Source organism: Montipora capricornis, chromosome 4, assembly GCF_036669925.1.
Source record: "Montipora capricornis isolate CH-2021 chromosome 4, ASM3666992v2, whole genome shotgun sequence".
NCBI lineage: Eukaryota > Metazoa > Cnidaria > Anthozoa > Scleractinia > Acroporidae > Montipora > Montipora capricornis.
The window spans coordinates 20165484-20179242 of NC_090886.1; the positions used below are offsets into that span (position 1 = coordinate 20165484).

Here is a 13759-nt window from a genome sequence, read left to right on the forward strand (position 1 = left end):
GATGTATTTTTCCTTCCTTTTCATTGGCCGAGAGCCCACCTCGTTACCTGCAACTAACTGCCTACAATTAAGTGTTTTGCTGCAAATAATATTCTGCTCATGCGTAAATTAAACCACGCTCTTGTGTGAAAATGGCATTCTCGTCATCAGAGCTTAGGATCGACCCAAGGCTCTGGGAAACTCTCTGTTGGAGAACATTCGCCATAGGGTTCTTATAGCCAAAAAAATGGCTATTTGAATCTTACGGCGCCTGCTCACTCCTCGTGCTAACATCAATGCACCAATTAGAGACGCTGTTGATTGTTCTTCACAAAAACCAACGAGAAGACACTTTGTTTCAAGAGAAGAGCTCTGGGGTCGAGATTATGAAAATGGCAGTTCGCTTTCCTGAGCTTTCAGAAAGTGATTTAACTGTTGGGATTTGTGAAAACAAACTCGGTGGTCGAATGATAAAACAATTATTGAACTTGGTTATCGCAAAATGTCGTGATTTGTCAGTGGTTCGCCATTGACAAATCACCATATTTAGCTCAACCTCGCCCAATAATTGTTAAATGTTTGAATGTTTTTCATTCGCCGAGACTTTTCACGGGAACAAGTTTATAAACAAGGTAGTTTCACAGGTTCTTCACATCAGATTTAACCAAGAGAAAATGAGGGGACAGAGAGGGAGGCTCCCGGTCCAGCCCTTGGGATATGTCATGTCCACGAAAGTTATTTTTAGACGAGCGGAAGTCTTTGTTCTAGCGGAAGTCTGTCTTCCGAGACGTCCGCGTGCAGGCCAACCTCGGTCTGATGTTTGAAAGAAAATTAATATTAATCAGCCTTCCACGTGCGCCGCCATTTTCTCTTTTCACTAAGAACCTGTGAGCGAGGCAAGACTGCATGCGGACGTCTCGGAAGACAGACTTCCGCTAGAACAAAGACTTCCGCTCGTCTAAAAATAACTTTCGTGGACATGACATATCCCGGCCAACGCCATGAGTCTCCCTCTCTGTCCCCTCATTTTCTCTTGATTTAACTCAGTCAAAGGGAACGACATCATGAGAGCCAAAGAATGAAAATGTTAATTTCGCTGTTTTTCCTGGTTCTGTTTCATTTACGTTGTACAATATGGGCAAAGTAATCAGCTACTGGATTGGGAGGAAGGACCTTAAAGTGAAGACTGACAACGAAATACTCACTTTGTGTGCAACGAAATCATTGTCGTAAACCCTTTCATGTTTTGATTTGATTTGCACAGTGCGGCATAGAAGTGTCGTAAAATGCGAGCCGAACATGCAGCAGGATTTTTTACGCGTTAAAACCACTGCTTTCGGCGTTACGGTAATAGGGAGGTTAAGAAAGGGCTATAGACCCTTTGCATAAATGGCGCCCAAATTTGAGTAACAATACTGTATACATCCTTAGCCTCGTGTTTATGTTTCAAGACAAAGGATTTTTCTCATGAATGTGAGGCTAAGGATGTATCAAGTATTGTTATTCAAATTTGGGCGCCATTTATGCAAAGGGTCTATGGATACGGCAATGACAACACCACAGAACACTAATATCAGTGGTTAAAACAGGGAGAAATCGTGCAGCACGCATTTCAGCTTTTCGTTTTCCGGTACTCTGCGCAATAATGACGTGAAATCACCAAATTTGAGCTTTTCACGAAAACACGAGCATGCAAATTTGAACCTTTCATCTTCGTTTCTGTGAAACCGCTCGTACCCTTCGCCCACATTTGACGACGCAAACGAGCCGGTATTATTCAACCCATTCTCTACCTTGAATTAACGATTATCGTTAATTCTTAATTTGCTCTGAATTCACTATTATCGTAATTTTAATTTAAAAGACTGAAAGCTTGATATGGATTATGGGAAATGGTCATATATATTTTAAAAGACAACTCAAGTGTATGGAAGTAGGACTCGAACCTGGGAATGTTCATTATTAACCCGTCACCTAACCACTTGACCACCGCACTGCTAGCTGCTCAGGAACAATATTTTAAACACTATTTGATAATGCTGTGTTATCAAAGGACAACAAACAATATTACACACTGCAAAGGTCGCTTTCCAAACCTCACGACAAAGCTAAACATTTTAAATCCTAGCAGCGATATTCCATGGCAGACTTAAAAAGTGTTTTTTTTTAAAACGCGATGTATTGATCTTCGGTGGTGAAGCGGAAAGAAGCGGTTCCTATAGGGCAGAAGCTCCAGGTTCGAATCCAATCCACGGATATGAATTTTTTTCCCCTTATTTTCTGTTACCACAAGTCCTGGGACTCAGTGTCCTAAATTAACGATAATAGTAAATTGAAAGCAAATTAATCGTTAATTTAGAGAAGAGATCATGTTGCATTATTGATGTCAGTTTTTCATGCGTCTGTCCTGTTATTGATCAGGAATTTCGTCATAACATTGTCAAAGTAGCCTGCGGTTGCACTCGGCTATCACCTCGTGGATCCACAGCTACTTTGACGATGTTATGACGAAATTCATTGTCAATAACAGGACAGACGCATGAAAAACTGACATCAATTAGTTTTTACAATAACAAAAAGGCAAAGGGGTCAAAATTAAGTCAAAACACGGGAAGAACGCGAGACAAAAATGCGAGAAACTTCAATCTGACCCCAGCAATACACGTCATACTCGCATAATTATAAATTTATGTGTCTGTCCGCCTTTTGACAATAAAAATTAACCGATGAGCACGCGTGAATTTTGCAGTCATTGTAAAAAGTTAGTTGCACAGCAGTTTTGATTCTTTGTCTTCTTTCGTAATACTGAATCATAACTTCTTTAAGAAAGACAAGATATATGCTTTTTCAGAGCTATGATCAAAGATTGATTTCAGAGGATCGGATGAACCTGTTGTTTTACTGGAAGAGAACACGGCTAGAAATTCTCAATCCAGTTACGATCGAAAATCCTGAAATGATCCTGAATGTAAAGCAAAGTTCAGATCTGCCAGTGTTAGCTGATTTGTCCAATCCAATTGGTACATATCTGTAAAGGAAAGCAAATGACAAAAATAAAGGGTTCCACAAAAGAAATTAAATTTGATGGTCATTAGAATTTTACAAAATTAAACATGGTCTTTCTGGAAACGTTGTCCTAGCATTGCCAGTGCATTACAATTTAAGACCACAGAGAAAAAAACACAAGCACATACAAAAGGATATATCAGAAAGTTTCTTTCATAAATAATAGGAATTAGAAAGTTGATTGTCCAGCATTAGCAGGAAAACAACAACAATCAACCAAAAAAACAGAGTTATTGCACCTAAAAATGAACTTACCTTCTCGCCACAGACGCAAAATAGCCAGCTTTGAGGCTTGTGACTTGACGTCTGTGACGTGTGACGTCACTTTCTTTCCAAAATCACCTCCGGTCTCCGTCCGTGTTGACAAACACAGGTTTTTTTTATTTGCTTGATTGAATGTACCCATTGTCCTGATAACAACTGCAAATTTTTTTGGTAGTAGCTAAAACGCGGGGTCGGGGTCAGGGTCTCTTTTTTTTCTCAAATTTGTGTTGTTTCAATTTTGGTAGTTATTCTCCTGTACTGTTATTTTCGAATGACTGGCATCTGTCCTTCATTTATGGTGGAAATTAGTCAAAAAATTAAGGAACCTACGGAAGCTATGAAAGGTCTTAAGGGAAATCTTAGTTTTTTTCTAAATCGGACTTAGTTTTTTTGTGTTAATTTTAAAATTGAAGTTGGTTTGATTTTCGAAATTAAGAGAAATTTCCGAAATTGCTGAAATTGGAGTTTACGGAATATACGCCTACCGCTAGAGACACCGAATACTCGCTGAGCTCCTTACTTTAGAAACAGAATCACATTTCACAGTAAATAAAGTCATAGTTATACAGGAAATTGCCCGGCATTTCTATTCGGACGTCAAGGGATCGAATTCTGTTTACGATAAAAAACACTACAACATTGAGAACAATTTTACGAAAACGAGCAAATGAGAACATTGCGTGACGACCATCGTGGAACTGTGGCTACGTTTTGTTTCGTTTTAATTGTATTGCGGAGGTTTTTACGAAATAAACATTAAAATGGGGAACTCAGCGAGTCTTCAGTGTCTCTAGGAGTTAGCATATATTCCCCGCAAAAACTCCAATTTCAGTCGGAAATTCTCTTAATTTCGAAAAACAAAAATGTCCCTTTCGTAGCTTCCGTATATTCTTATTTTTTTTTACTTTTTTCCACCATAAAAATATGGTGGAAAAACATTCGAAAATAAAAGTACAGGAGAAAAACGACAACAAATTTTTAAAAAAAATTTGTAAAGAGAAGACACCCCGGCCCCGCGTTTTGGCTACTACCTTTTTTTTTAAGTACTGGCACTCAGATTCTTCTTGGTCAAGTAGACGAAAGAGATCTACTTTCGTCTTCTTTTGATAGCTTTTGGCTTGGAATCACCGTAAAACGGAAATTTCATGGATAGAAAAACTCATTTTCTTCGTCTTTCGTGTTAACGACATGACTAAGAGATATAAACAAGCGTTCTCGAGATGACGCCACAATCATCTCCAGTCCCCCTTCTGTACTCGCGCGGTTTTTTACCGGTTTTTTTTGGCCGGAAGTGAAATGTTATGTCTTTTAATGGCTAAAACCAGGGGTAATAAATCGAAACGAAAAAAAAATTGCAGTTGTTATCAAAAAATTGGTACATTCAAGCAAATAAAAAAATCTGTCATATACACTTTAAGCTCTAATATCGCGAAAGACTTAACGCTAGAGCAAAGTTTTATTTTGAAGGTGACGTTTTCGTTACGCAACAGGACGGGAGGAGGAGGAGAACGGTGACTTGTGGTCGCGTGAGGACTAGGTCGAGCACGTGAGCTATGACGTTGCGGTCCTGTCCGTAAACAAAGCTTACTCAACAGGGTCCGGTTACTCGAAGCCTCGTTTTTGCGAACCGTTGGTTAAGAGGTGTCAAAATCTATAGATCGTTTTCACTGTCACGCAATAAAAAAATAAATCGAAAACCATCCGGTGGAAAAAGTCAAGAATTCGTGATGTTGTAGAAGATAAATGAAGAAGACACTTCTCCGAGTTTTAGGCCTGTGCGTTTCCCCAAACTTCAGATATTCGTCGAAATGTTTCGCAGAAATTTACAGAGCCCAGTATGAAAACGCCATGTTGGTGCACATCTGTGGTGCACCAATATGGCGGCCGGAAAATAATGTCAACATCTGTTACTTACTTTGGCTATCTAGGCGAGTGATCATCTGTACTGAACACACAGCTATTTACCTAAGCACTTTTCCTAACGCTTTAAGTTCTAAAAAGGCTCAAAACCATGAGATAAATATATATTTCTCAATAAACTCGATCGTCGCCTCGTGTCACGCACCGCTATAACTCAGAAATTCAAAATGCTCTGGTTCCCAAACAAAGCACGCTGTTGAGCTTTAAAATTTGCAAATAGATGTAAATTTACCGCCTCTTATGCCTGATGAGGATAAAAACTTTCGTGGCTCTTTAGTTTTGGATTTTAGAAAATGATAACGTCACATGAAAACGATCTATAGGTTTCCACGGTATTTAACGCTGGTTAGCGCTTACCATGTTTTGAGCAACCCGGGCCAGAACGCTACACCAGAGAAAACCTTTAACCTGACAACAGCTTTTCAGTGCTTAAAGAGAAGCAAAATGTTAATCTTCAGTGGCTAAATGGCCGGTTTTTTGACAGCAAACGATGTGAACTCATAGACGGCGAAGAACTTTTTCGACTGTATGATTTAAATACTTGCAAAACCAGAGAAAAACCTCAAACCCGGTGCAGATTTTGTGAGTTTCACTCCGGAAATGAATAATAATATTTAAAGATGCACTTATGATGGCAAACGAGATGAAACTAATAGACGATGAAGAACTTCTTCTCCTGAACGACTTGAATTCATTTAAGAACCTCTGAATACCTTACTGGAGATATCAAATCAGACATTGTTCTTGCAAATGATGATAACATGAATTAGTTTGAACTAATACCTCATAAGTTGTTTAGATTTCAATGAAAAAAACTCCACTATAAACAAAACAGAGGGAGCCGTGTATGACGATGTGGAGGGCTTAAGGACGGTGCCTACTATTGTTATTTCGCATACGTTCTGCGTATCTCGAGATACTCGACTTTCCTATCGATGATGCTTACTGATACAGGGATATTTTTGCGCGGCTTAAAGCTATCCGAAGCAAGTAGATCTTAGTAAGTGCTCTTGGTATCCAAAAAGAAAATTGGGGGTAACCATGCATTTTTGAGAGATAATTAGACTTCATTTTGAGAAAGAACGCCATACATTGCTTTGTATTTTAAAGCTGTTTACAAATGTTATTCACGAATTATCTTTGGAAAATGCGTGGTTACCCCTAATTTTCTTTTTGGATTTCAATAACACGCGTTCAGATCTACATTTCCTTCATAATCATAAACTGGGGCAAAAATACCTTTGAATTATTAGGTATCGTCCTTAAAGAGAGACCATAAAACTTTTTTACAGCAGCAAAAATGTTTTTGTACTGAAGAACATTTAGAGATAGAACCCTTTTCACATTTTACTCGTTCGAAAAGGAAAAATTATGATTTATAAAAGAAATAAAGGAAGAAACACCCTCACGTTTTCCTGACAACGTCAAACTCCTTGTTTTCACGTCCTCAACGCCAGGGGGACGTCAGTGTAGACCGGAAATAGTCTTAAAATGCACGCGTAATTAGCTGTCACGCAAGTCACACAAGAATAGTTTGCAGTCCTCCCCTATCAGCCGTCCTGTTGCGATGCTACAAATCGTTCTCTCCTTTTGTATTGCGAGCATTTGCATCTTTCAATAGCTTTCCTTGCCTTGTCATTTCAGTTTTTAGTGTTCTTTTTGATACTCGCAAAACAAACAAAAACTTATCTCTCGCAGGTCCGTGCAGGTTGCCATATAGTGTTGTGTCCTGGCCAATATCTAGTTAATTCTCTGTGCATTTCTAGATTTGTTTATATAATAACCCAAGTTATTCACGGATTTTGATTGGTTCTTGCCTATGATCTATTAGAGGACAGACGCACGATTGACGTCACCATCAGCTTTTATGCGAATAAAGTTTAATTCTTTATTATATAAAACAAATAGATTCCATGTAGCCGTGGGTCTGTTCAGCAGTAGATCACAGAAGACGTCAAAATGTGGTAAGAACATCAGTGACACTCGGCTATCGCCCCGTGTGCCACTTTTTTGTTCTAACCACATTTTGACGTCATCTGTGATCTATTACTGAACAGACGCACGGCAACATGGAATCTATTTGTTAATTTGATGTTTATCCATTCGTCCAGTTTGTTGAATCGGAGAACAAATGACTGTTTTCTTCGCAGATGTTTAACCAAGAATTCCAATGCTGAAGTGGTAATTCATACTTACAGACCAGTTTGTGTTGAATTGTATAAAGACTACAAAGATCTTGGAAGATTTATGCTCCGCTACAGCGGAGAGACAATTGCGGCTGGTGTTGTTACAGAAGTAAGTAAAACAGCAAATGGGGCATGCGGTGACGAAGAAGGAATTAGGCGGTGCAAAGATGAGAACTTCATATTAAGTGCGATAATCAGTATTTTACCAGTGAGCGCAGCGCTTTTCGTAAAACTTCTCGTTGCGTCAAGAAGCTGACGTTCATATCTTAAGGTCACCGTGTAATTGTAAGCTTTTTATTGTGGAAACTCAGGGCACCTACGTCATTGTCAGGTAAAAATATTTCTCTCCTATTCTTAGTTTCCGAGAAACTCGTTGAATAAGTTTGGGCGATTTATTATCATAGTTTTGTTTCTCTCTTGTTCCTTGCTAATTTTTACGAGTATACCACGTGCCATTTTCATGCAGAGTTTGTGACAACTACTTTGGGTAGAAATTGACGCCACCGATGGTCTCACTGGGGAGCTCGTGCATAATGGGAATCCCCACTCGAGACCAGGTATAATTTATATTTTAAAAAATATGCTAGCTCACATTGCGGCGCGTTTGCAAAACGTGTTTAGCTTAAATTTGCTTCTTTAAGATAGCAAATGAGGTGGTTTCTTGTTTCTTTCGTCAGATATTGGACAAGCCTGGAAAGGAGGGTTTTGCAGCCAGGGACTAAAATCGATTGGGAATAATGCCATCACCAGTGAGGATCTGTTCCTGGTATCCAAGAGAGAAACCATAGAGACCAAGTGATGATCAGAAAAGGACAGACAATTTAAATGCATAGATTTGTAAAATGGTATAATTTACTTGCTTCGCCGCCGAAACATGATCAAAACGAGGAGGATTAATCCAAATATAACCCCAAACTATTTCAGGTTGTGGTGACCCCTTTGAAGAATCGAGTCTGCGGCCGTCAGATAATTACAAGAAGAGGAAAGGTGGCGTGTGGAAAAAGAAACATTCTATCGCTATGCTTGCTTGTCATCATTTCTTTTCTTTCATCCTCTTTGCACAATCCCTAGCGAGTCACAGTGCAAAGTATTTAACGTTGCAAATATACTACCGAATAATAAGGAAAGTATAAAACGTCTCGCCGAGTTTTGGAGGAATCGGTGTCTTTACAATAAATATTGTGCTCTATCCTTCATTCTGTTCAGTAGGCACCTGTGAGTCCGACTGGTCGCTCTAACTCGGGGGTGCACGCGGAATAATGAATAATGAATACGGCCTAACAGAAAAGGAATAAGGAATATCTAGCGTTCGAAAATTCGGAATAAAGAATTTTACAGTTTCCTTTAAAGAAAAACGGATACGGAAAAATGAATATCGCACTTGCTAAGTTCTGCTTTCTCCGCATAGTTTTAAACCGCGCAAAAATATCCCTGTTTTAGTAAGCACCTCCCGTTGGAAACCCAAGGATCTCGAGATGCTGAGAACGTATGCGCCGCCCTTAAGCAGTCGCAAATTGAAAAAAAATGCAGGCTTTGAATCCAGTTCATCAGGTTATACAATGTATATCCTGCAGTTCATTTATGCCAAATCGTTTCATTCCGGCAACTCTTTAGGGGTATTATAGCGACCAGCTCCCAGCTGGCTTAATTGTCTAGTTACTGGAGCAAGTGCAGCGCAACTTGCATGGTCATGACTTTGAATCCCGTTCAAACCTGTTTCTTTTTTTTTTTTCGGTTCACTTGCAACTGCTTAAGTTGCTTAACTAACTGCGATAATCTTCCTAACTTTCCTTTAACGCTCCGCAAAGTGTTGTCAAACTAGGAAATGGTGCGGTGCCAGTCCGTCCGTATTATTTGACCAAGAAAGGTCTTGGGGATTTCGTATTCTATGAAAGGAGAAACGAAATAGCGTTTTAATACGTAAAAACGTTCACTCATTTCCCGAACTCAAATAGGCCACTTCTGAGTTGCTGTTTGTCTCGGTTTCAAAGTGAGTCTTGGTGCTCAACTATTGTGAGGGAAATGAGTTTGATTTGCATACGAATACGCAACTCATTTCCATTTGAATGGTTGTGCACCAGGACTCGCTTTGAACCTGAGGCATGCAGCAACTCGGAAATGGACTATTGGTGACCGCGCTATTGTGCTACACACCTTCACTTCACTTCACTTTTCATTCAGCACCTGGCAAACAGCCTGACTGATGGCTGTATTTAAATTTTGTGGTCTCATTCGCTCAGAAGCCACCATTTTACCAACTGAACAATCAAGCCAACTAGGGCACTGGATGTAGCTGTTAAGTCGCGACTGCTACATGAAGCAAAAACCCAAAATCATGTGAAACCAGTGGAGAATTAAGTGAAAAAACGTTCGCTGCAAATGACAGCGATTGTTGTGGAATTATCCTTTAAATCCATATGAGTGTAGTAACCTGGCTTTCCTTGTTTATGACAGTGGTTCAGTTAACACTCCACCGTCCCCTCGTAACCATCTCCTGCTTTTGTCAGACAAACACCTTACAGCTATTCCTTATGGGTTTCTCTGCGTAACAACTGGCTTGAACTAGTGCCTTCGTCCTTGGCAAGAAACCTTACTTATTCCAGAATGTTTGCCATATAAATTTATTCCGGACTTCAATATTTCCTCCCACAAAAAAACAAATTAATGTAGTTTTGCAGATAATTGAAGAGGTCATTTTAAAAACCTTAATACTCGATGTCAGTAGAATGCGTGTTTTATCCTCTTAAGTCGGCGAAACGACAGTCTTTTAGTGCTACCTTTCCAAACTGACAACAGCACTGAAAATACATTGTTTTCTAATTCATTTAAATTTCGTGTGTCGTTTTTATTCAAGATCAACTTTCCGGTTGAATTTATAAGTTTGCACAGGGAGCTCGTTTAACGACACAGACGGCAAATGCCGGTTTCCGCACAAATCCCATGTTTATTGTGGCATTAAACCGCAATGTGACAATCACAAAAGAGTTTCTGCTAGCTCCGATGGGTTTTTTGATCTCTTAGTGTTCCTTGAACACTGCAAAGATCCCTTAAGCGCTTGTCGATAAGCTGGCAACCGCCAAGCGTAAATAAAAGCGTCCAAGGCCACTTTAAGGAACAATAACAGATCTCTTATTCTTAACGCCATAAAAACATAATAGGTTTCCTGAGTAGGGAGCTTCGCATACAACCATATAAACTGAACTGCAATATGGGGCAAAGCTGAAATCAGTAGGATTGCTGCCAGATACAACGTTACAACGGTGAACTGTCTCTGAAGGTTGTAAGTTTTTGTACTGGCCTTTGTGGAGTTTGTGGATGATTTTCTCTTACCTTTTTGCTGTACCTGGTCTATAAAAGCTCTGTATAACAAAATCAGATTCACAAAGAGAACAGTTGAAATCAAAATGGGATGAATTGCCAAATCCACTTTGAGAATGAAGCTAGTATCTATTCCCGAAAGATGCAATACCAATGTAAAACAAATAAAATACATCCAACTCAGCAATATGCTGGTAATAACACGATGTCTTGTGATCAAAATTTTGTATTTATGAGGCCATTTAATGGCGATGTATTGCGACACCGACAAAAATAAGATTATTAAGTATGACGAACTTATTGTGACGGTGGAGATAGGTTGTCCCACATCAAATAATCTTTTAACCATCCAAGGTGTGTTGCTGCGACCAAGCAAAAAACGGGTGATGTAAAAAATCGCAAAAAATGGGGCCGTTGTTGCGCCTGTCAGAAGATCAGTTATTCCAAGGCCAATAATAAAATAAGTAGTTGGTGAGCGAAAACTTCTATATGGGTCTTTCCATATTGCCAGTAAAAGAAAAATATTAGCGAAAACTGTCAGTACCGACAGAACTGAAAGGCAGATCCCTTCAGCAAGTTCAAACTTTAGGTACAAAGACGGCAGATGATCCAATTCACCAAACATGGTCGGTTCACTTTCATTGATGTACATGTTGAAATTTTCTTCACTCCTGCAGTTAAACCTACAGTTGAAGGCGTTGAGTTTAAATTTTGCCAGAAGACCGCCCCTTGTGCCACCTTGCACTGCCGTGCGGCTGAAATTAAATTGATGGGTCGTCGCGTTCAACGATTAGCGGAGCAACCAAGAAACAGATGTAAAGCTAATAGATCTGAGGAAGGATTTGAAAAGTGATTGGGCTACCTCTGTAAGGTTGCGAAATGCTCTCTGAAGGCTACAGCATAGCTGGGATGAGTCATATTTCTTTTCAGTTCAACAATTATTACACTCGTGCATGGCAATTATCATTTCGTTTGTTCGGTTTTCACTATCGACACAGCTGCCCGGGTACAAGTGTCAAATTGATATTATGCCAAAAAGATTTTGAAGCACATTTTGACTGCATTGTCCTTTCATATATATATTCCATGTGGCCCTAATCTAATTTTTCTGCGTAGTCGCGTAGTCTCTTTCCAATGCAACAATCGCCTGGCGGGAAATTTTAGTAGTTTTCCCAGCTGCTTTCGGTATCTAATTTGAAGGCCCACCGCGCGCCAAAAATACAAACAAACTGTTTCCTCTTCTGTTCTTTCTGTTATTTTTTGTGATTTTTGTATTTCCCACGTCGAAAAAAATTTCGGAGCTTTCGTATACAGCGCTGTTTTTCAGTAGAGTTTGTAATAGAAAATTTTCATTCCGTAAAAAAGAACATTATCCCGTTGCGGTGGAGATGAATTTAACAGATGATTTTTTCGAATTATCAATTCTTTATCTATGAAACTTCATCTCTTTTCGCCCTTAATGATGATCTCTGTATTACTGAAATTCCCTTTTGACGATTTCTTTTTTTTTTTATGTTGAGAGTATTTCAAATGAAGAAATTTTACGCAGAATTGGAAATGGACGGACAACTTTTCGTGATGGAGTCAGTGACATAAGACCTGATTTTTGAAAATGATATGTATCATCCAATAGGCATGTACTAATAATTGTTTTTATTCTTGGTTTTCACCCACGTGACCTTAGTCCTTGACAACCGTCGTTAACCGCCATTGTGGAGCCCCTCGAATCGTAAACAGAGACGCGTAGAGAGAGATGTGAGTGAATTGTAGTGCGATGGTTCTCTGTATAATACCTGGCTGTGAAGTAAAATCTGGAAACAAGGAAGGTATTAGTCTATTCCGTATACCTATCGTTGTTGATAAGAACGGTGAAAGTTAAAAACAGCTAACAGAAGATCGCCGAAACGGGTGGATTTCACAGATAAGCCGAGACGACACGAAATCGAAAGACTTTGTTTCTGGGAAGCCTGCCTTACTGTGGGACAGATACAACGAACAAAGGACAATTTAAAAGCTTTCGCAGCGATTGACTCACGGTTTAATGTTAGATTTTAACTTTAAGTGTGGGGTTGGACTTATTTTGCTGAAATTGTCTTTACGGGTTTAGCAATTAAAGCTTTTGCGGTGATTGCCAGTAACGGCTTTTGCTGTGAACAGTTGTGTTTTATCCTGTAAAGCTTTCGCAGCGATTTAGCACGCGTTGGTTCAGGGTTTTAGGGTAAAAGGCGAGCGAGTCAGAATTTGTCGAAAGCTGGCTTTTTTTCGATAAAGCGTTTCTCGGCCGGGTTTCCACCGATGTCTTCCCAATTCACACCACCGAAGCGCTTGAACCCCTCGAACAAGTGTGCTCAATTTCGACCGATTAAACCACAACGTCGCGGAGAAATTCATCTTCGAAAATTCATCTCATTAAATATGCCCGATGCAAATGAGGTGCTCCGGTTTTGAATATTTAATTAGGTGAATTTAACCTGAGTATCAGGCGTTTGTGATACTCAGGTTAGCAAATGTCTAACTCGGAGGCATTTTATTCGATTTCGCTGAAATTCGACAGGCGACTGCGAGGGATGGAGCGCCCAAATTGACTGAGTTTGAAGGAAATCGGACGAATTTCGAAGGAAAAAAGCTTCTCACCTTCTCAAGGTGAAGGACTGAGACTCTAATCGACCAAGTACTTTGACAGAAGAAGAGGGAAATCATCGAAACAAAGGGAATGAGGAGGCCTTTTCTTCTCATCTGGCGGCCATAGCAGTTAGCGAAGGTATTAAAAGAAATCCAACTGGAAACTGATACAGATAAGGTCGACGCCGAGTGTCAAACTTCCGAGTCACCTTGGCCACAAACAACAACAATCTTGCCTGCGATTTCCTTCCCTTGCTTAAACGGACGCAACGAAACCAGAAATCATCTGGTTGTACGCTTTCAAAATTTTGAAGGCCTTAAACTGCTTGTTTGTATAGTAGCTTGTCTCTAAAACTAACTAGGAAAGCAAGTCTGAGACTTCTAGAGGAGCCAAACTGATCGCT

General features: G+C 39.7%; 2 protein-coding genes across 2 annotated transcripts in view; one reads left to right on the forward strand and one right to left on the reverse strand.

Moving 5' to 3' along the window:
- Positions 1-8609, forward strand: part of LOC138045738 (HBS1-like protein) — a 49020-nt gene extending 40411 nt beyond the window's left edge. Inside the window, exons 20-21 of the mRNA XM_068892343.1 lie at positions 7380-7524; positions 8093-8609. Coding sequence (XP_068748444.1) covers positions 7380-7524; positions 8093-8137 — 190 coding nt within the window. The 3' untranslated portion in view covers positions 8138-8609. The remainder of the gene's footprint in view (positions 1-7379; positions 7525-8092) is intronic.
- A 1653-nt stretch (positions 8610-10262) lies between these two features.
- Positions 10263-11532, reverse strand: LOC138045740 (histamine H2 receptor-like). The gene has a single exon (XM_068892346.1). The coding sequence runs from the start codon at positions 11383-11385 to the stop codon at positions 10390-10392; it is 996 nt and encodes a 331-aa protein (XP_068748447.1). The 5' UTR covers positions 11386-11532; the 3' UTR covers positions 10263-10389.
- Between the last annotated feature and the right edge of the window lie 2227 nt (positions 11533-13759).

Coding starts and splice junctions, on each gene's coding strand:
- LOC138045740 (XM_068892346.1), bottom strand. CDS start 11,385: ATGTACATCAATGAAAGTGAACCGACCATGTTTGGTGAATTGGATCAT.